Below are 24,954 nucleotides of genomic sequence, written 5' to 3'. Positions count from 1 at the left end.
CCTGATGGGTGTGACGTCATTACTGCTGTTTTTATTTAATGTATACCAGGTTCCTGATGGGTGTGACGTCATTACTGCTGTTTTTATTTAATGTATACCAGGTTCCTGATGGGTGTGACTTCCTTACTGCTGTTTTTATTTAATGTATACCAGGTTCCTGATGGGTGTGACGTCCTTACTGCTGTTTTTATTTAATGTATACCAGGGTTCCTGATGGGTGTGACGTCCTTACTGCTGTTTTTATTTAATGTATACCAGGGTTCCTGATGGGTGTGACGTCATTACTGCTGTTTTTATTTAATGTATACCAGGGTTCCTGATGGGTGTGACGTCCTTACTGCTGTTTTTATTTAATGTATACCAGATTCCTGATGGGTGTGACGTCCTTACTGCTGTTTTTATTTAATGTATACCAGGGTTCCTGATGGGTGTGACGTCCTTACTGCTGTTTTTATTTAATGTATACCAGGGTTCCTGATGGGTGTGACGTCATTACTGCGACTCTTATTAAATGTTTCCAAGGATCAGTAATGTATTAGTGGTTTACTTTTAAATCAGTTTTATGTCTATTTGAGTGTTTAGAGTATTTGGTCATACTTTGGAATGTTTGGTCGTACCTGATTCATTTGCTTTTGAAAGTCTTAAACTACAATTTTATCGTTGATAAGCGCCTATGGATCGCTAATGTTTTGATATGTGAACGTCATTATTATACCTCTATGTTGTACCGATACGTGTGTCGAATCAATTTCTCTAACATCCTTCATCTCATCTGTGATTATTGTCTAATTTGTGGACAAGTAATAGCTAGTTTAAACTGATTTATTTACAAAGATATAAGTTGTCCCTGATAATGGCTATTTTGACGTTGACGTCATATGTTTGTGCAGTAAAATAACTTCCACTGCGAGCAACGGTAAAGGTGTCTGTTCGGTGATTAATTTCTGTATACAATATTATCACCGTGTCTAACTGTATGAATTTTTTTTATATTGCCCCACGTATGTGGACCATATACTTACACTATTTGTTAATATTCCTCTTTATCTGACAAGGGCTTTATACGGGATTTCTTTACCCGATAAGAGCAATATCTAAGTAATGCGGACCATTACTATAACCTATTTAAAACACAAAATGTCTACAAACGCCAGCGAGTTTCAAGATTTTGATTAAATTTTCATGTTGTTTTTTCTCTCTCTTTTTTTCATTACATAATTTATTCCAACTATAACATTCAGTTAATATCGAATTTGTACATGGAGACCGTGTTTTCATGACTTCGTGTACCTAGGAATTGATAAATGGGCACTGACCAGATCAATACCTATGTGTTTGGTTGGTCGGTCGCTATGCTGTAGGGGGTCCCTGTGATAAGCCTCCGTCGATACCCGTTCAGTACTCGACACATCACCCAAGACAGGTGCTACATGTTAATCAAGTAGCACTGATTAATTGATTCCAAAGCAGGTAGCAAGATAGCCGACGACCGTGCCTTGTTACCTGTAATCTAGACTATATCCCAGATCTCTGGCCATGGAAAGTCTGTATGATTTGTGACCGAGGCGGAATTACACCAGGATAGAACAGCTACACAATATTGCCTTTACTCATACAAAGGTAAGTCGCTATATCATTCAATGACTTCATGTGTTAAAGGGCAAACAGCTCAGTTTTCATCACTATAAAATCAAATGTGCTTATGTAAGTTGGTGATTTTTATTTCATTAAAAGTTAAGTTTTAATTGCGTCTTCTTAATTTTGAAAAATGGATGCAATGTGTTAAAAAACTAAAGAATCCACAGCATACTTTGATTCCCTGATGTTTCCACTAGTAACGGTGTCTAAGTATTCCTTCTATGAGAACCACTCGAAGATAGCTTTATCCAAACACTCCACTTGAAATAATATACCGGTACTTGGATAACAAGTTTGTCAACACTGAGAGCACTGGTGCCTGCTGAGGAAGGGAAGTACGTGCTTACGATGACTTGTTATCAGAACTAATCTCTGTCATTCATATATAAACACACTCCAATCATTTCTGACAATCAAGCATCCAAACACACTCCAGTCATATCTTAAATCAGCCAGACTTTTTAAAATTTGCATTGATGACGCGTGTAGTTTCAATGACGAAAAATTCCATTAGATAATTGTTTGGTGGTTTTCCTTAGATTTTATTCTTTCTAATGTTAGCTCATGTATCTGAAGAGCTAAGTATCGTTAGGATGTTAAATTAGCTATTGTTGAACTCTACTAAACTTAGTGGAACATCTTACCGCTTCGAAATATGTATTTTTGGATGACAATCAACTTCTGCGTTTTATATTATTCTCGTGTTTTGCCGACGACTATTTCATATTCAATTTCCTTCTAACTCACCGAAACAAACCCCTCAGCCTTATACTTTAGTAAACAACATTGGATTTTGTAAATACAATTGAGAACATTACAGGTAAGTCATATCTTAATTTCATTAGTTAGGAAATTTAATATCTGTTTAATAAAACTGTGATATTTCGATTACTAAAGGCATATTATGTCTATTTTATAATTCAAAGTCATGTGAGTCATCACGCATATAACTGTTGGTGCATTTATATGATGGTATATAAAAAAAGTACAAAATTTATGGAATTTTGAGGTTAATGACTTTCTCATCTAGATTTTAACATATTATTTGCAATCTTTTAAAAGACGAACTAATCATGTTTTGGTATTACAATCATTTAGAATGCCTAATTAATAATAAGGATACGGACCTCCCTTGTTTATATTTAATCGCTAAACTTCACAAGAATCCATATAAACAACGTTTTATTGCTGGCTCGTCTAGCTGTTAAACCAAGCCTTTGTCAAAACTATTATCCACCATTCTAAGTACTATCAAATCTGGCTTACAGTCTTATTGTAATACTGTTTACTTAAGAGGTGAAATTAATAGTATGTGGATTATGAAGAAGTCCAGAGAGCTTCTGACCAATCTTCAGCATCCTCTTCTAAAACATTTCTTCTAAAAGAATTTTGATTTTTCTACCCTGTACATACCCCATTCTAAACTGAAGGAACGCCTCAGTTCTCTAGTTATGAGAGCTTTCTTCTCCAAGAAAGGTGAACGGCGGTGAATATAAGATTGTGTACTACACTGAAGCGTAAAAATACTTTCAAATCAAAGAAGAAGAAATATACAGAGTACGAAATCATAGAAATGATCGAGCCTCAGCTTGATAACATCTTCGTCGAGTTTGGTGATAAGATCATCCAACAGACTATTTGCATAACAATGGGAACTAACTGCGCCCCTCTGTTAGCTGACTGGTTTTTGTTTTCATACGAGGTTGAATTTATTGAAGTACTCATCAAAACAGCCTACAAAGACCTTGCAAAGTCGTACATTTTCACTTTCAAATATATTGATGACGTCTTGTCTTTAAATAATAATAATAAAAAAAATTAAAATGATCATGTCCATATAATAGTATATATCAACAAGAATTGGAAATCAAAGACACGACAGACTCTTCTACATCAGCTGCTTATCTCGATCTTTTCCTACAACGAAACTTAAAAAACTTTCTACCAAGAAGTACGATTACTATGATGATTTCAATTTCACTATTGTGATTTTTTCTTTTCTGCATAGCAATATCCCTGCATCTCCAACCTATGATATTTACATGTCACAGTTGATTCGATATTTAAAGGTCTGTTCTCACGATCCTGATTTTCGTGTAAGAACTCGTCAATTGCCGGACAAACTCGTAACACAGAGATCTAGAAGAGTGATCACATTGAGAAAGATTCTATTTATTTGTGTGATATGAAGCTGAACGTGTTTGATACTTGTTAGTTTGCCTGTTAGTTCCGTTGTTGTATACCTTGTTCTCATTTGAGAAGGTAACATTAATTACTCGAATTGACCAAGGTTTACATAACCGGTGTCGTCGTTGAAGCAGAAGACGCTTACTCTTCCGGAACACCTGGTCTTATCCTCCTTGTACTTTTTCAGGAGACTCCTAGTAAATCTTTCTTCTGTTCATATTTTGTCCTAGTTTCATGGAATTTGAGTTTGGATTATGAATGTGTTGCCATGTAGTATTTTCTTGATGTTTATTTGACCAGTCTAGATTTTCCTCAGTCGCCTCATTTGTTTAATTTAGACAATTTAGACCCATACCATCACTAGAAAGACGAAATAGCTGAATGATGCAAGTTAGTTCATTATTTGGCTCGTAGTGTATCTAACTTTAAATTTGCATCGATATGTGTTAATCACTTTTGTGTCTTTTGCGTCATCCTTTCGAAAAGTGTCTTAAATACTTACGAGTATATACATGGTTCTCTCTTATTATTGTTAACTGTATTTTCAGTATGCTGCGCCTGATAAGCTGTTTATACTTATGATAACTCTTATAAGAATTTATCAACTCACTTTGGTGGAGTTTGTGACAAATAGTGTTATCAATACCCACGCTAGAAATTTACACCGGAACAATATGTGTCTTTATACCTTAGAAATAGAAGTGTTCTTTATAAACCTTTCATATTGTATGTGCTTTGTACGTCTCAGAACATCCCTCTGATGTGATGTTTGAAGACCACACTTTCATATTATTATAACCACTAAGCCCTAGTGTTAGACCCGTCCGTACCTCCGTACTGATAATACCCGTGTCCTTAAATTACCTTTACACGGCATTCTGTGAAAGATTTTCAGCCTACTTGACATTTGTCATATGTCCTATCTGACTTCCATTTAAGTGTCCCATTTCCATGTAAATAATTCCTTAGATGTGTGACAATTAAATATAAACGTGTATTCAAAAGTTGCTTTTCGTGTATATGTATACGTCTATTGGTTATCAATTACCTGCTTCACAGACCATTACACTTTCTCATGTTTGATTACAACCGAGTGCTCTTTTGTATCTACAAACCTGAATATCACATTTAATTCTTCAAACATACAAACGAGAAAATATAATTTTATGTTTATTTCCGTATGTGATGTGATTAAGCTTCATTGGTGAATTGCTATACATTTGATTTCCTTGTGCGATGTGAGTACAGTACATCTGGCTGTTTCGTTGCTTTGTTGCTTTGAATTTTACTTCGTTGTCGACATGAGTAAACCTGGTTGTTTCGTTGATGTGAATTTTTATTTCCACGTAACATTACTTGGTATGACCGAGATTTACATCGCCGATGAAGAAGAGGACGCTTACCCTCCCAGAACACCTTGTCTTATTCCATTGTGATTATTAAACTTGCCTTTATCGATTGTTTGGTCAGTTTGAAGGCTATTTCACAACCAGTGAAGTTTCCTGCTACGTCTAAACCTGACAATTTCACATACTGTAGAATAATCTCAATAATGCATCCCTTGCTAAAGATTTAGCCTACAAGAGAAATATTTTTGAAAATGGTCAGCGATGCTGATATCAATGTTTAAATGCAACCACTTCGTAACAAATTAGAATGTGTCCTCCTATATTCAATGAATTATAGAGATAACTTGTCTTTTAACAATTGTCTGGTTTTATCTATAACAGAGCTCTAATATCATAATAAAATGACGCCAAAGGACAGTGTATAAAAATAATAGATAAAAAGGGCCTATTTAACCGAACCAGGGTCTACAAAACTAAGCTAGTATTCAGTGACTTACTGAGTATTGGCTATTATGTACGAAGTATATCCGCTAAGGAAAGAACGAACGAATGTAACTACCAAGAATGAAGGGAAAATGGAACAAAGGCGGCTGAGAAAGAAAAGAACTCACAAACGAAGATGACTACGATCAAGGCTGGCAGCATATAAGGATTGCTAAGATAACCATGTTGATGGTTGAGAACAAAAAGAGAAATTAACGGATGTAGCTTGGAAAAGGAGAGACGTGAAGAACGGGAGTAGCTGGAGCAAAAGGAGACATGCAACGATGGAGGGCTTTAAGTATTGATGGATGAAGGAGTAAAATAACTAATTTGGTTAGAAAAGAATAAGGTTGTAAACAGGGATATCTGGGAACGAAGGAGTTTGTACACATAGATATCTGGGAACGAAGAAGTTTGTACACAGGGATATCTGGGAACGAATAAGTTTGTACACAGATGTATCTGGGAACGAAGAAGTTTGTCAACAGGGATATCTGGGAACGAATAAGGTTGTACACAGGGATATCTGGGAACGAAGAAGTTTGTACACACGGTTATCTGGGAACGAATAAGGTTGAACACAGGGATATCTGGGAACGAAGAAGTTTGTCCACAGGGATATCTGGGAACGAATAAAGTTGTACACAGGGATATCTGGGAACGAAGAAGTTTGTACACACGGTTATCAGGGAACGAATAAGGTTGAACACAGGGATATCTGGGAACGAATAAGGCTGTACACCGGGGTATATCGGAACGAATAAGGCTGTAAACAGGGATATCTGGGAACGAAGAAGTTTGAAATGAGGGTGATAGGAAAGGATATACCAAGAATTAAGAAAATATTGAAATAAAAGTATCAGAGTTAGCTACGACATTGATTTTCACTTCATCCGTGTAGCCATTCGTTAGACAACTAAGTATCCCTTTATCAGTGTAGCCATTCATTGTATAATGCCAGTAACCCTTCATCAGTGTAGCCATTCAATGTATATTGCCAGTAACCCTTCATCAGTGTAGCCATTCAATGTATATTGCCAGTAACCCTTCATCAGTGTAGCCATTCAATGTATATTGCCAGTAACCCTTCATCAGTGTAGCCATTCATTTTATATTGTCAGTAACCCTTCATCAGTGTAGCCATTCATTTTATATTGCCAGTAACCCTTCATCAGTGTAGCCATTCAATGTATATTGCCAGTAACCCTTCATCAGTGTAGCCATTCAATGTATATTGCCAGTAACCCTTCATCAGTGTAGCCATTCAATGTATATTGCCAGTAACCCTTCATCAGTGTAGCCATTCAATGTATATTGCCAGTAACCCTTCATCAGTGTAGCCATTCATTTTATATTGTCAGTAACCCTTCATCAGTGTAGCCATTCATTTTATATTGCCAGTAACCCTTCATCAGTGTAGCCATTCATTTGATATTGCCAGTAACCCTTCATCAGTGTAGCCATTCATTTGATATTGCCAGTAACCCTTCATCAGTGTAGCCATTCAATGTATATTGCCAGTAACCCTTCATCAGTGTAGCCATTCAATGTATATTGCCAGTAACCCTTCATCAGTGTAGCCATTCAATGTATATTGCCAGTAACCCTTCATCAGTGTAGCCATTTATTTTATATTGCCAGTAACCCTTCATCAGTGTAGCCATTCATTTTATATTGCCAGTAACCCTTCATCAGTGTAGCCATTCGATGTATATTGCCAGTAACCCTTCATCACTGTAGCCATTCAATGTATATTGCCAGTAACCCTTCATCAGTGTAGCCATTCATTTTATATTGCCAGTAACCCTTCATCACTGTAGCCATTCGTTTTACCACTAAGTAGCCTTTATCAGTGTAGTAATGCATTTTATTTATAAGTAAATTTAGTATCAAGAACTTTAACATTTTTTTATTATTCTTATGGATCATCGTTGCCTTTCTTGGAGAGATTCAATTCTATACATTAAAGTAAATTACGTTTCTTTGTGACTAAAATGTATTTTTAAACATGAATGTTATCACTTTAATATCCTATTTGCACGCGTCAGAAAGTAATAGGTTTATATTTTTTGAGCGATTTGACACTAATTTATATCATAGTCTGTGAAGACAGGACATGTCTATATAATTGGTGTTTGGTGAAGATTGCCATGATGATAAAGGTTTTACTGCATTCGGTACAACTAAAGAGGAAAATACCATAATATGCTCCGAAGGAATCTTCATAATGAATTAATAATACAACAGAGTGCACAGTAAAGAAGTGGGTTGAAGGTAGACTGAAAATACAGGTATGAAGTATAATAAAGAGCCATACTAGTCTCTCTCTTCCATATGGATATATCACAGTAATGAGGGACATCTGGTCATCGTCACATGGAAAACTTGTGCCTAGTATTTCTAATCTTAAGATTGTCTTGGATCACACTGTATTTACTAAGGACACGTGTTGATCAGATGAGCTTAGGTATTGAATATTTGTGCAATACATGAATCGGACATCATAAAACAACGGATGATTTACCGTAACTTGTTATTTACAGGTTAAACAATTTCGTGGATGTACCAGGAAAAAAAGATGTATTTCATGATTAAAAAGTGTATTATTTTCACTATTAATTTAATTTTCAATGAATTGAATAATCGAAAATAACTAAAATTATCATAACAATCTTTAGGATTGTAGATGTGCCTTTGCTATGAGTTTTTGCGAATTATTCAGAACATAATTTTGAAAAGAAGGAAAATCTACAAAAGGTTTCAAAAGTCTGAATAGATCATGGTATCTACATTTCTCTAATGATTTGTAAGTTACCAGCAAATAACACTTCTCAGTTCATTGTAGAACCAGAACAAAACAAACATTGCCAAATGTATTTATTGTAAGATTACTTTAAAATGACACCGGATTAAACATTGTCTGAAAACAGACGTCCTGAAACTATTTACTGTCAAAACTGATTACTACAATTTTCTGTATCTTACTATTCGATAATCTTTCAACGTCAGAATAAGAAGTATGCTTGCATTTCCAGCTGTAGGTAGGGTTACTCGGATTAGAACTGGCTACTTCAGTAAAGACTCCATACATCAGTGACAAATAGCCAGGTAGAAATCAATGTGTAATCTATAATATACGTGGAATACACTATCGCCGCGTGTTGACACATACCGTTGGTGTGTTATTGAGAAGTGACTTGAATAGAAACGTAATCAGTGTTATCATTCTCACCTGACACCGGTAAATCAACAAAGGGGCTGGCTTTGAATGGACTTTAAACTCATTTTAACATTAATACTCCCAAAAGAATATATGTATATTTCCTTGTTCATTTATGTGGCATTATTTTGCCGTTTGTAGTACATGTTTTTGAGTGGTTGAACTCACACAAGTACTTTTGTTACAGATTAGAAATCAAATTTCCCGAAAGAATGTAATTTGATTTATTTTTAATGACAAAAATAAGTCTCCAAAATGATATTGTATACATTGAAATTAGTTACCTTCATAAAATATGAAGTCAATCTTTTTAAAAAAAAATACAGCTGATACAATTTAGACAAAAAATGATACTTAAATTTGAAATATCGTTACATATTTGTATTGATAACCTAATATTAAAAAGATAGGTACCCATTAAACTGTCTTTAGGTTCATTGACATCCGGATTCATGCCATTTATATGGGACTTCCATTATACAGTCTGATAATGCTATTACTGTGTTTGTCATTTCAGCTGTAGAAAGATAACGGAATTCGTCTCTTCATTAACTCGGTCTCTATTTTCACTCTCAATGTTGATTTTAGGACAGAGCAAGTATTATTTCCTGCAAGCAAAGTTTGCTCCTAACGGTAACGTTCCACATTGCTTGGCCGATTGCATCACTTGATGGTGCAGTTATATCGATCATTGGGTAATTGATGAGTCAATGGCTAATTTAAGTTGTGATGCATGTATGTGTATCTGGTGTTTGTCCCATTGCTCTATTGTAAGCCATGTTAGTAATACTAGCCATGGATGCCACGTAGCGAAACGTTAGTTTGTTTTGATTAAGATAGTATGTAAAACTTAATATAGTAATCCGGAAATATTCCTTGCCATGCCTAAAAGTTTAAAATAATTGTATCATATGCTTTTAAAGTTCATCATGTGAAGACAAATGGCGATATTCTTCTGTCAATTTGTACACCTGACATACATGAATTGAAATAAGTTTTGGTTGCATTCTTCAGCAAAGTATTGTTAGAAAAAAAAATTTAAAAGCACAAATATTTTAAATTGGCAGGGAATTTGCATTAGGTCAAAGGCTACCAATGGTTGTTATTGTTGGCAGTGTGTTCGGGATCATACACGTCATCTGATTTATAATGTATATCGATTATATCCAGTATAAATTGTTGGAAAATTCACGTGATACTATTGACTACGCTTGATTAAACTTAATTAACCGTTATCATCTGTCGAATTACATGGTTGGGGAGATTGAGCTTTAGCCGTTGACCAATGATTTCGTTTTTTTATTCTTCATTGTCCTAAGATTATTCCTTAGTTTCAGTGTTGCGACTTTTACAGGAATGAATTTTTCCTATTAAATCGTAAGTCAGGCATACAACCTTACACCATCGTTGATAGTAAAAATCTCTATATTAAATGTAATATAGATATGTATTGCAAAAAAATAAAACGATCAGGGTCATGTATTGAATTTAAAACATGATCTTTAATGATGCAGAACGTTATCTAAAGGGAGCAAACTGAAAATTAATATTTAAGCTGACCATTGATGCCATAATGAAAACAAAAGCCATTAACGATGTTTTTTTCTCATCAAATATGTTCTTATTTATTGGAAAAAATATTTTTCTAATTTACAGGGCTATTACACATCGTCGTTTGCCAACCCATTAAACCATGAAGGAAAAGGAAAAGGTGGGGCATGGTGATCACTCTAAAAAGGGCCAGGATGGTCACCAGAAAGATGATCATGCCAAAGGTGGGCAGGAAGGAAGTCCGTCTGTTCATCACAGAGCCAGAAAGGACAGTCATCACAAGCCAAGTCACGACGGAGGTCACCAAAAAGGTCATCACCATGGTGACAAAAGCAGTCCCACGACGTCATCTCATCCTATTCGTCCAAGAGCGGGAACCCTGGTTCATCGAGATACGGCTCATTCTATAGTGTCTGGAAAAAGTGCTCACAATGCAGACAAGAGAAGTGTGGCCACTTCCGATGATATTCAGCCAATGATGGGGGTTAAACTAGAAAATACATACAAACTACAGCCTGACTTCATGTTTTACGAGACACCGGTAAGAAAAATCATAACTGACGTTATACAATCCGAAATGACTTTGAAAAAATACGACCCAGCGTCTATGAGTAAACTTTGTGTTTTAGCGAGTGACATGATAAAAGAAAAAGTGAAACAGCAAATGACGCTTCCACGGTACAAAATTGTGAGTTCGGTACTTGTTGGAGAAAGAGGGGAGCATGATGCAAGTATGTTAGTTTCGTCTAGGTGTCTGTGGGATCAGCGGTACGACAATCATGTTTCTGTCACGGTTCACAAGTCTGGGTACTACGTCATCGGAATGGTGTTCGCGGTGTATGCAGAATGACGTGTATGATAGATAGGCTAGTGGTATACTTAGTAATTTGTGCCAAACATTCTAGATCATAATTTCATCAATTATGTGCTATAAAGAAAAGAGCTGTATCATATTGCTTTGTATTTAATTTGAAATAAATATGTATTGTTTCCTGGTTTTACTGTGTCCGTTGTTTCATATATATACTTTACGTTCCTCATTTTCTCGTACAGATTGAAAACGTAAGACAATAACCTTCTAGAGATAGCGAAGCCACCTCAGCTTTAAACAAGTGATGTTAAATCTTAACAAACATACAGGCAAAAGCACCATTGGCATTAACAACACTATCTTCTAATCTTCTATCGAATACATTCTCTGTGCTATTTGATATATGTATGTACAGCGGAACAAAATCAACTGGTGACAAGATACAGCTCCCTTACTTCTTGAAAGAGAGTGTTTACTTAACCCTTTGTTTTCTGTTCAAATACTTTCGACTGCTGGAGTGCGCTGTCGTACTTGGAAATCCAGGATCTGTTTTATGGCAATTCATTGTCTTTGTTGATAGTAATTTTATCATAATTTTATGTAATTATGTCAATAAGCATGATCAAGTTCGACTATGTCATAAAATATATTTAGGTGACAATCGTTATTAACATCGTCATGGGTACAGAGGTCTAAGGAAGTTTTAGTATAGATATTTCGTTCATCTTCCAAGACACACGGCAAAACAGTCGCCACTTAGTACTAATAATCTAACAGGATATCTTTAAAGATGGGTATACATTCTTATTGTCATTGTACCAGTCTTATGGTCATTGTACAAATGGTCATTGTACAAATCTTATGGTCATTGTACCAATCTTATGGTCATTGTACAAATCTTATGGTCATTGTACAAATCTTATGGTCATTGTACCAATCTTATTGTCATTGTGCCAATGTTATGGTCATTGTGCCAATGTTATGGTCATTGTACCAGTCTTATGGTCATTGTACAAATCTTATGCTCATTGTACAAATCTTATGGTCATTGTACCAATCTTATTGTCATTGTGCCAGTCTTATGGTCATTGTGCCAATCTTATGGTCATTGTACAAATCTTATGGTCATTGTACCAATCTTATTGTCATTGTGCCAGTCTTATGGTCATTGTGCCAATCTTATTGTCATTGTGCCAATCTTATTGTCATTGTGCCAATGTTATGGTCATTGTGCCAATCTTATTGTCATTGTGCCAATCTTATTGTCATTGTGCCAATGTTATGGTCATTGTGCCAATCTTATTGTCATTGTGCCAATTTATTGTCACCAATCTTATGGTCATTGTGCCAATCTTATTGTCATTGTGCCAATCTTATTGTCATTGTGCCAATGTTATGGTCATTGTGCCAATCTTATTGTCATTGTGCCAATCTTATTGTCATTGTGCCAATCTTATTGTCATTGTGCCAATGTTATGGTCATCGTACCAATCTTATGGTCATCGTACCAATCTTATTGTCATTGTGCCAATGTTATGGTCATTGTGCCAATCTTATTGTCATTGTGCCAATCTTATTGTCATTGTGCCAATGTTATGGTCATTGTGCCAATGTTATGGTCATTGTGCCAATCTTATGGTCATTGTGCCAATCTTATGGTCATTGTACAAATCTTATGGTCATTGTACCAATCTTATTGTCATTGTGCCAGTCTTATGGTCATTGTGCCAATCTTATTGTCATTGTGCCAATCTTATTGTCATTGTGCCAATGTTATGGTCATTGTGCCAATCTTATTGTCATTGTGCCAATCTTATTGTCATTGTGCCAATGTTATGGTCATCGTACCAATCTTATGGTCATTGTACAAATCTTATGGTCATCGTACCAGTCTTATTGTCATTGTGCCAATGTTATGGTCATTGTGCCAATGTTATGGTCATTGTGCCAATGTTATGGTCATTGTGCCAATCTTATGGTCATTGTACCAATCTTATGGTCACTGTGCCAGCTATATTCTGTTATGTAATAGTTCATATAATCTGATAAAACATCTTCAAATTTGGCTTGCTAGATACATTAACATACAATAAGACAAGTGTGACGATGACCAAGAACAGCAGTGACTCAGAATGTTAAAAAACAAAATGGACACACTAATGTATACTTAAAAAAACTATTTTTGCACAAAAAATAATCTGTTGCAGCAGTTTATATGACGCAGACTCTCAAGATATGTCAAAGTATTTGGCTAAGTGTATTTTTTTGGTTGATATTAAGCATTTTTTTTCTCCTACAGTATAAGACATTGGATTTAATTCTTTGATCAATTATCCAGTTTTTCTCAATCCTAATTCGACCATTGTTTAGTAACGTAAAAGACAGTTATTTTGTGAAAGAAAACATTAGATTCTTCATTCAGGGCCAAACATGAAAATCATAAAATTAATTCATGGCATTCTATTTCCAGCGAAGCAGAGAATAAGTTTGTCAATCACACGGAAACTCTTACCAAACAGTTGAAAACTTCTTTTTTTCCTCATTCAGAGCCGTCTTTATTGTCAAAGAGAGATAACTCTCTAAAGAGGAAGGAGTTAAATACCAGACTTATTAACATATGGAGCTGAAACTGTAACTAACTTTATCAGATGCCATCACAAATCAGCCGATATTCGAAATGCGATCTAGATCTCATTTTTTATTTTTAAATGTCAGCTTATATCTCGAATGTTCTGTTTATTATTATTTTTTTTTTTGCTTTTAATTCTTAGATCCAAACTTCTCCCCTAACATCCAGTTTTACCTTAAGACACAAAATGACACCTATAGACCCGTAACTGCGATATATATGGCCTCAATTGAAGGGGAATTTGAAAGTTGATTTTCCTCAAGGTATCATACTTAGCAAGGGCGTCAAAGAAATTTTGAGGGTTAAGAAACCTTTATATTTCCTTTCAACCGGACTATAAATTATTTATATATTCTATCAAAATCAAACACACTTCCTGAATTAAAACTAGCATTATCTAATAAACAACAATGTAACGAAAATCTAGTAATGATGACAAGGTTCACTTGTCCGGTTTGGTATGATTGGAAGTTCAGTTCTTGCCGGTTTCTTTTAGAAGTTCTCAGAAAGAGGTCAGTGAAACATTGGTTGTTTTTCTTTATAGTCTATGGGGCTTTATTTTATCAAATGACATCGATTCCTATGTGTTGTACAATAACATAAATTTCCCCATTGTTCGTCTGTCGATGGCATAAACAAACGGGAGACAACTAGGATGGAACAGGGAGGAAATGAAACACGTGCTGCATGGAAATGTCGGCAGGGAAGCAATGTTTTATCTGCGGGCAGATGATGTTTTTAACCAAACAGTAACACTTTTACATTATTCATCATTGGGTTATACATGTATATATATAATGCAATATGCTAGCTTAACTTTTTCTTGTGTGTTTTTTAACAATTTTCTTTATATATATATATTACTGATAAATGACCTCTCGGTGCCTTTTTACAACTGATATTAATATCATGGAATCCTATTCGGCTTAGAAGGATGCTATGTTGTGAAAGAAGGGGTAAGACACATACAAGAAGGTACTTACGGGCCATCGATAATGAAAATAATTAAGAGGCGAACATAAAACTCGTATAATTACTTAATGGTATTCCGTTTCCAGCAAACCAGAAAAGATTATCTTTCACAACGACGAAACTCTTTAAAAAGAGTTAAAACGTTCTCTCCACTCTAATCCGACTAAACTGTCTTTATTGTTACAGAAAGTTTACGAATAACATAGAACTTCAAGCTGTAAATACAATCTTTTATTTCTATAAGTAGACATAATGTAGATATTTATACAGAATGTCTTCGATTAGAAAGCAGAAAACTATAAACGATATCAAGAGACGGAGTAAAATATGAAAAAAAAATATGTAATATTAACTTTATTTATTTTGCAACTATTGCGAAACAGGTTATGTTTTATCTTTCAACTAACCACACTTGTTGGCACTGATGTAAGCGCGCGCGAGGGGTCTTATTGTGAGAGGAAACCGGAGTACCCGGGGAAAACTACGTAGTCGGGCAGGTGACCCTTACCTTCTCACGTCCGTTCCGGGAATCGAAGCCCGGAAGGATATGTGAAAGACGAATGCGGTACAATTGCGCCACTTTTAACAGCTTGTTTATCCATGGGCATATCAATCGAAGAGATCAACGATAGGAGATCACGAAAATAATAATAATAAAAAAAAACAACATGATATATATAAAAAAAAACGTTAAAATTGTTCTACAGAAGTTCTAAATCTACTCCGAACTCTGCTGGCAGATAAATCATGTAACTTATTCTTTAAACCATGTAGTAAATAAACTTCTTTCAGATGAGACATCTATGTACATTTATAAGCATTTTAAACCATGTGTTTTGTATTTTATTGTTAACAAACAAATTGCTTTATCAAAATAGAAGGAATTTTTTGTAGATCCAGAAAGTAATTCTAATTCAAATCGACTTACAGTTTATGTTCGGGATTTGCAAATAGTATTCATGTAGTGCTGACAGTCCAGTTAAAAGTTAAAGGTAATTAAATAAATAAGAAATTAAGAATCATGAAGACAGGAACAATTAAACATATTTTAGTCAATGTACAAACCACAATTCTACGTTTGGACGTCTAGGATTCAGGCATTCAATTGATAGAAAATCATTATATACTTCTTAGGATGACGTAACACTTCTGAGCTATTGTGGTCTGTATGCAGTGTATCTCTAGGGAATCTTGCCAGCAATCAGTCATGCATTTTAAATATATAATCAAAGTATTGAAATTACTGAAAGGCTAAACGTATTGAAAAATGTTCACAAATAACCGCAAAGCTATATTACTTTCCCCATACTCCTACACTTTGGAATGCAAAAATTACTAAAATAAGAGAACCAGAGGCTATTTTTCTTAATTTTAAGCGATTTTACATCTTCTTTAATTCTTATTTCAAATTTGACGACAATAATGTGAACAAATCAAAATAGGTAAAAAAAAATAATAACAAAATACACACAACCATATATTTATCGCCAACAAGCCAAATGATAAATAGTTCTATGATGAAGTTGACTAAATAGAACCTTTGAAATACCCAAGATGTTGCAATTACTATCCTATCTATATGAGGATTTAAACAAATCGGAAGGACTTTATACCTACTTCTTTATTTTGAATGTATTGCAAAGTAATAGTCCTTACTTATTATAATTATATTTGTAGTTGAGGAAAGTATATAAGGTGTACACAGCATTTCAGATAGATTAAAGTGTAAGTAATTACATTAAATGTATTTACATGCCTATCTTCCTTGGAGTATCATGGCTAGACTTTTCTTCCAGTCATTATATTTTCACTATAGCTACTACTATTTCTGATCTCGAATGCGTTAGATAATGTCACCATGACACGCACGCACGCACGCACGCACGCACGCACACACACACACCAACATCTATTTCCATATAAATCAACATGTATAAAGTTACGTTACGAAAGTTTAAGGTTGGTAATGCAGATTCTGTTCCAGATTAATCAAAACAATTAATAAATCACAAAATTGGAAGTACTGGCTAATACAAAAAATGTTCCATTTTAAATTGTATTATTATTTCAGTCAAGGAATAATATGAATAATGAAATAAAGAATTGTGTAAGGCTTGGTATTGAGTGACTTTTTTGGAGGACAGATAAGCTGCGGTCATGAACAATACTATACCTGCAACTCAGCAGGAATTGGACGAAATCAGCATGGACAACTTTTCACCAAGCTGTGTGATAAGCGTGATGATTTAGATTTTCATGCAAGATGTCAAGTGACGGACAGATTCATAGCACAATGTTCAAAGTGTACAGATTGACGAAAATTCTGGGGAAGTTTACGGTCGTCATGGTGATCTCATTGAGAACAATTCTACTTCTTTGTGCAATATAATGCTGGGCTTGTTTGATACTCGTTATTTTGCCTGTTGGTTTCTTTGTTGTATACCTTGTTCTCATTTGGGAACGTGGCATTACTTGGGTTGATCAAGATTGACTAACATGGCGAGTATCATGTTGATTTTACTCCCCCCACGTTTTTGCCCCAAAAAGAGTCTTCGTGTATTTTTTCTTTGATATTTTGCCCTAGTTTTATTTAATTTGAATTTTGATAATGGCTATGTCCACGATATTTCTATTTTCTTCTTGTGTTTTTAAGACGAAGACGTTAGATAGAGCGAATAAATTAATGAAGCCAGTCTGCACCATTTAGTTTGGATCTGTGTGTTATAAAATGTAAATGGACGCTATCATGTTGCAGAATAACAAAACGTATAATGTCATTGCTTACTATTGAGGTGTTTCTTTCTCTACAAAGGAAACACTATTCTTAGATGTAAACTTATACGTCCTTATCACATCCAATCAGTTTATCAGAATAACTCCTCGTACACCTATACTATGCCTGGCTTCCTAATTTGATTAATCAACAATACAATTATGTTTTTGTAGTATACATTGTTTCTGTGAACAAGGAACTATGGAGAAGCAAGGGAAAGTGAAAAACGGCCAAATGGCCCCTACAGAGAAGGGTAAGGACGGCTGTGAAATTCTCTATATCTTAATGGGATAAAAATTGCAAATGAAAAAGTTCATTTTCATTATATCATAAAGGGGATTAGGGAGTTAAGATACATATATACTCACAGATATGTTATAACCATCATAATTGTGAAAAAACAATGACTCCCAAATGAAAGATTTTATAAACAGATAATGTTACAATATCTAAAGAACGTTAATCAATTAACACCTATCTGAACTGAATATTCCTGATCCAAGTATGAACGTTTTTTTAGAGGGAGAAAAACACGCCGTTCGAAATATGGCTATTATTCTCCTGCTACTGCCACAGCTATAGCTATGATAGTATATCTAGCAGGTAAGACGCCGTAGCATCGAAAAATAGTGATTAGTTCGACCACCCTCCAGATCTATAGCAAGAATAATGTATTCTATGTTTACGTGTCAATCGTAATGCTAATACCTGTATCATTATTCTTTTGTTAATGCTCAGTGAACAAAAAAGAAAAGTTTGGTATCTGTTACATTTACATTGTTTTGTGATAAAAGAATTTAAACTCGTGCCTTATGTTAGACAGTGTATACATTACTTTTATCTGTCAAAATGCCTAAAACCATAATCTTGATACCAGAGATAAAACAAGTTGCAATTGAACTGTCGTGTGATGTAATAACAAAATTCACCTGTTAATCAAGTATTTTGGATTGATGTCAATTCTGTGAAGGAACTAATGAAGTGTGCATTTAACTTTCTGTTAACACACAGAACAATATGCACGACTTCGCGTTTTTGAAGGTCTGCCCCACACAATTCCAGACGACGGTAACTTTACACCAGTTATTTCAAACGGTATATATATTCATATCTTTTCTTTCGGTAAACCAGATAATCAATGCATTTTTGACGATATTATTCAAAACATTCAGGCAGTATTAACACTGCTTTATCTCAGATTTGTCAGTTAACGTATATTCAGTTATAAACATATTTTTTAAAACTAAAAAGAAACGTTTGTTTTCTTGATAATTTACATTGTTTTGTGATAAAAGAATTTAAACTCGTGCCTTATGTTAGACAGTGTATACATTAATTTTATCTGTCAAACTGGCTAAAACCATAGTCTTGATACCAGGGATAAAACAAGTTGGAATTAAACTGTCGTGTGATGTAATAACAAAATACAACTGTTAATAAAGTATTGCGGATTAATGTCAATTCTGTGAAGGAACTAATGAAGTGTGCATTTAACTTTCTGTTAACACACAGAACAATATGCTCGACTTCGCATTTTTGAAGGTCTGCCCCACACAATGCCTGACGATGATACATCAGTCATTTCAAAGGTAAATATATTAATATATTTTCTTTCGGTAAAACCAGATAATCAATGCATTTTTGACGATTTTATTCAAAACATTCAGGCAATATTGATATTGTTTTATCTCAGATTTGTCAGTTAACATATATCCAGTTATAAACGTATTTAAAAAATAGACTAACAACGTAATTTCTTTTTAGTAATAAAATGAATTTCAATCGATATTATTTCAATTTCTACGAATGGCTTGGATAATCGGCTGCAGTAACCAAGGAGTGTGTACAGGTATCGCTGTCATCCACCCCTGAGTGGAGCCCCTATCGAATAGATACAGCAGAAGCCATTATAGGTGTGACTTTAGGATATCCGAAAGCATATGAAGAGTATCATTATAAGTACCCGGCCAAGCTCTACAACATGAACATAGATCTCCTTGCTGCTTTAGGAAAGTACGTTTTTTTTCTCGCCGTTGGAAAATTATAAGGATGTTTATCTTTTGAATTTTAAGGTGATTTAACATTTCATAATACCGTATTACTATTTTCAATCCTGAAGTATTTTTATTGCATCAGCGAGTAAATGCAAGATAACTTTATTCTCTTATAAAACTCTCTTCTTAGTGAAGCAATATTACTCTTTGGTTATATGCAGTGATTCCGAGCTATCAAGTGTCACGTGGTCACGTGGAAAGTTGGCCCAATACATTAGCGGTACCGTTGTTTCTTGTCAACACGAGACCGCCACCTCATACTTTGGCCTTTTGGAACCTGGTGGACATCCTTAAGAGACAGCTTCTTCTCTCATTGGATTACTTCCGCATCAACAGATTTGCTTTGTCATGGATGGCCATTGCCATGAATCAACATAACGAGACATTTGAAAGACAGTTTGAAGATATATTGACAGCACATCCGGGCGATTATACCTATGGGATAGGTAATTACGAATCGTACAGTGGGATAATTCCATTAAGAAATTAGCCTTTCATGAATATTAGCAATGTTTTGGAAATTACGACTTCTTTGACTGACCTTTTTATTTTTAATTACAGTTTACCTATTTCAAAAACCTCTTTACAATTTGCATATTTATGATATTATGTCATATTATAATCATATCTGATATAACCTCAAATATGTGTGCACGTGTGCGATAAATCTATTACGTGATCGCTGTATCATTGCATCCGAAATATCACACATGATGTCAGTACACCCTCAATATAACACTCATCATAACAGCATGTCAATACATCCTCTATATAATACTCATTACTGCATTAGGTAAATACAGCCTCAATAAACAAGACCATCACAATGGTAGGTCAATACAGCCTTTATATAACAGTAGGTCAATACAGCTTAATATAACAGTATGTCAATACAGCCTTACTATAACAGTGCGTCAATACAGCCTTAATATAACAGTAGGTCAATAAAGCCTTACTATAACGGTAGGTCAATACAGCCTTACTATAACGGTAGGTCAATACAGCCTTACTATAAAGGTAGGTCAATACAGCCTTACTATAACGATAGGTCAATACAGCCTTACTATAACAGTAGATCAATACAGCCTTACTATAACAGTAGGTCAATACAGCCTTAATAAACAAGACCATCACACTGGTAGGTCAACACAGCCTTAATATAACAGTAGGTCAATACAGCGTTACTATAACAGTAGGTCAATACAGCCTTACTATACCAGTAGGTCAATACAGCCTTAATATCACAGTAGGTCAATACAGCCTTACTATAGCAGCATGTCAATACAGCCTTACTATAACAGTAGGTCAATACAGCTTTACTATACCAGTAGGTCAATACAGCCTTACTATAACGATAGGTCAATACAGCCTTACTATAACAGTAGGTCAATACAGCCTTACTATAACAGTAGGTCAATACAGCCTTACGATAACAGTAGGTCAATACAGCCTTACTATAACAGTAGGTCAATACAGCCATTATATAACAGTAGGTCAATACAGCCTTAATATAACAGTAGGTCAATACAGCCTTAATATAACAGTAGGTCAATACAGCCTTAATATAACAGTAGGTCAATACAGCCTTAATAAACAAGAATACAGCCTTAATATAACAGTAGGTCATTACAGCCTTACTATAACAGTAGGTCAATACAGCCATACTATAACAGTAGGTCAATACAGCCTTAATATAACAGTAGGTCAATACAGCCTTAATATAACAGTAGGTCAATACAGCCTTAATATAACAGTAGGTCAATACAGCCTTACTATAACAGTAGGTCAATACAGCCTTAATACTATAACAGTAGGTCAATACAGCCTTAATATAACAGTAGGTCAATACAGCCTTACTATAACGGTAGGTAAATACAGCCTTACTATAACAGTAGGTCAATACAGCGTTACTATAACAGTAGGTCAATACAGCCTTAATATAACAGTAGGTCAATACAGCCTTAATATAGCAGTAGGTCAATACAGCCTTACTATCACACTGGTAGGCCATTACAGCCTTAATATAACAGTTGGTCAATACAACCTTACTATAACAGTAGGTCAATACAGCCTTACTATGACGGTATGTCAATACAGCTTTACTATAACGGTAGGTCAATACAGCCTTAATATACCAGTAGGTCAATACAGACTTAATGCCTTAATATAACAGTAGGTCAATACAGCCTTACTATAACAGTAGGTCAATACAGCCTTACTATAACAGTAGGTCAATACAGCCTTAATATAACAGTAGGTCAATACAGCGTTACTATAACAGTAGGTCAATACAGCCTTACTATACCAGTAGGTCAATACAGCCTAAATAAACAAGACCATTTCACTGGTAGGTCAACATAGCCTTAATATAACAGTAGGTCAATACAGCCTTAATATAATTGTAGGTCAATACAGCCTTAATGCCTTACTATAACAGTAGGTCAATACAGCCTTACTATAATACTCATCATAACAGAAGCTGAATATAGCCTCGATGTAACTCACCACAACAGTAGGTCAATACTGCTTCTTAGTATAATATTATTTATATTAATATTCGCAAAAGGTCACAAAGATCGGTTAATTAGGAATTAATGCAGTTTCATTGAACTTGATAATGGTTAATCGTTCGAGTTTTGGTTTTTTTAGATGAAGCCTCAATGATAACGATGGCGTGCACCTGCCTCAACACCAAGACTTCAAGATATGCAGCCCAGGCCGCAGCCGATGTTGTGTGGCGTGAGATAATGAATGAAAACAATACACTCAATGAGTACTCGCTCGGGTTATCTGCACAGGTAAAGTTGCAATAATCTGTGTGTATTACTGACACTGACTACACAGTTATAATCTACAAATGCAAAAACAACATACTTGACTTGTAAATTTTAAGACTGACACCATATGTTGTTATTATGGTGCATTTTGCAAGCATTGCTGGTCTTACTCTCCGAAATTATGTATAGACTAGAAAAAAAAAAGAAAGAAAAGAAAACAGTTCAAAAAGAATATACAGAGTATCAAATACGTTCATGATTTAGAATAAGTACAGTTGTTTTTAATAAAGGATAAGATATCTATGAAATAACTGAAATCTACATATTGTAGAGTATTTTTGATCTCATGTGTTACGTTTTGGTGCATAATCAAAATTGCTTAAGTCACATACAAAAATTTAGGGCAAAATATAAACAAAAGAAAAATTTACACTGAGAGTCCCGAAAAAAGACAAGAATAAGACCATGTATCTCGGAAGAGTAAGCGTCTTCTACTTCATCGACTACACCTGCCATGTTAAAACATAAGTCAATCATTTACAAATAAGTAATGTCACGTTCTAAAATGAGAACAATGTATACAAAAACGGAACAAACAGACAAACTAACGGGCATCAAACATTGCCAGCTTCATATCATGCAAGGAAATATAATATTTCTCACTATTGCGACTATTAACGTTCCACATAATTTTCATCAACCACCGTCTTTTGAACCTTTGTATTACAAGTTTGTCAGTCAGTCAACGATTTCTTGCACGAAAATCGTGATGATGCGAACAGACCTTGAATATCTGATCAAATTTGACATTTAATACCATAGGTTGGATATGCAGGAATATTGCTATGCAGAAATGCAAAATTCACAATAGGGAAATTGAAATCATCACAGCTTGATTGAAATATGTACATGTTGGTTTCGTTGTAGGTAAAGATCGGTATAAGCTGCTGATGTAGACGAGTCTGTCGTGTCTGATTTCCAACAAACTTACCTTCACTCAAATAACTGCGTAACATTATCTCATTTTCAATTTTGCAGGCTTTGATCGCTACCAAAAATGAAACATTTCGGCATGGTATTGTTAAGTCACAGATGGGAATTATCAGCAAACTCCAGGGGAAGAGTAAGTGTTAAATAAGGAGCAACAGTATATCTATACAAACAGGCAGAATTACGTCTTGTGTACATTCTATTTTCGTTATTTCTCTGTATTGTAGGATAAATCTAAACACGTCGTTAAATGTTCTTTTTCCGGAGAAAAGGGAGGGGATGGGGTGAGGGTGGGATTTGATTTGTTTGTAAATGTTTTAAATCCGAATAAATCAGTTTATCATTGACTGTAATAATGTTCTTCATATGATAATTTGTGCTCTCTGAAAATAATGATGTACATCCAAGACGAGAAATATATTTGTTTTATAGTTCCAGAGATCATGAAGAAAGGAGCTGCAGTATCACAAATTCTGCCTGCCCTTGCAAATAGCTCTTTCATTGACATTGAGATCCCGTAAGTGTTATCAACAAGACAGCAGTGTGTCTACCACGTTTTATATTTTGATGTGAACGATGACATTCTCTTGACGGTTTATTGGTAGTTTCAAGTTAAAATGCTACACCAATAATATCTAGCAATCCTTGTCTAAATACATAATTCATTTGCCTTTGAAAATGACAAAGATTATAGGACGCAAGATGAAGGCCTCTCTTAATATATATAAAGTATACATATGTCATAGTTATTTTTGGAATACAACTTTTAATTTAATTTTTAATCAAAGTGAAGGAAAGAAATCGTTTTTGTTCTGTATCCTATCACCCTGACAAAAAAACCTTAGGTTTTCACACGAACACAAGAATGTTACTCACACATTTGTAATAGGAACTATGGTTGAAAACGGTTTGTGACCATAACATACATAATTTGAAATTTTACTCACTGATAAAAAATTAATTACCCAAATAAAAATGATGTCAGAGTATGTTAAGAATCTGTAAGAAGAAAAAAAGAGCTAAACATACAGGAACTTGAGGTTAGAATCAAAAGCATAAGTTACATAGTGGGTCTAATATTAGTATTCCCCGTTTGATGTCATTACAGACATAGACAGTCGTACTACACAACCACCAAGAGCTCCTCCATTGGTTTTTAGAACTCCATCCACGACAATTGAGCCCCAATATATACAATGGACGCAATCAATAAATTTCTTATTATTCAAAGGCAAGACTTCATTGATATATCTGAAATTGAAATGAAATGACTTTGCACGGTCATTGTGACCTGTCTTGGCAAACTATTACATTAATTCAGCCTCGTATGAAAAAAAAAAAAAAAAAAAAACAACAAGTCAGCCAATAGAGAGACGCAGTTAGTTACCATAGGTAACCTAATGGTCTGTGGGAAGATCTTACCACCTACCTCGACGAAGATGTGGTTCGTCCTCTGTATATTTCTTCTTTTCTCAGAAATACGCTTCAGTAAAGTTCACAACCATATATCTATACCGCCG

General features: G+C 34.7%; 1 protein-coding gene and 1 pseudogene across 1 annotated transcript; both read left to right on the top strand.

Moving 5' to 3' along the window:
* Positions 1 to 2,444: 2,444 nt before the first annotated feature.
* Positions 2,445 to 11,315, top strand: LOC132552415 (dynein light chain Tctex-type 5-like). The gene is made up of 2 exons (XM_060216583.1): positions 2,445 to 2,458; positions 10,534 to 11,315. The coding sequence occupies exon 2, from the start codon at positions 10,571 to 10,573 to the stop codon at positions 11,276 to 11,278; it is 708 nt and encodes a 235-aa protein (XP_060072566.1). The 5' UTR covers positions 2,445 to 2,458; positions 10,534 to 10,570; the 3' UTR covers positions 11,279 to 11,315.
* A 714-nt stretch (positions 11,316 to 12,029) lies between these two features.
* On the top strand, positions 12,030 to 23,955 carry LOC132552430 (uncharacterized; annotated as a pseudogene).
* Positions 23,956 to 24,954: the final 999 nt, after the last annotated feature.

This window comes from Ylistrum balloti, unplaced genomic scaffold (assembly GCF_031769215.1).
Source record: "Ylistrum balloti isolate Yb309-2 unplaced genomic scaffold, AGI_CSIRO_Ybal_v1 Utg370248, whole genome shotgun sequence".
Lineage (NCBI taxonomy): Eukaryota > Metazoa > Mollusca > Bivalvia > Pectinida > Pectinidae > Ylistrum > Ylistrum balloti.
The sequence above is the reverse complement of the archived record's forward strand: the minus strand, read 5'-3'. Positions and strand labels throughout refer to the sequence as shown.

Excerpts from the sequence above, each read along its gene's own strand:
- LOC132552415 (XM_060216583.1), top strand. The coding sequence starts at position 10,571 with ATGAAGGAAAAGGAAAAGGTGGGGCATGGTGATCACTCTAAAAAGGGC.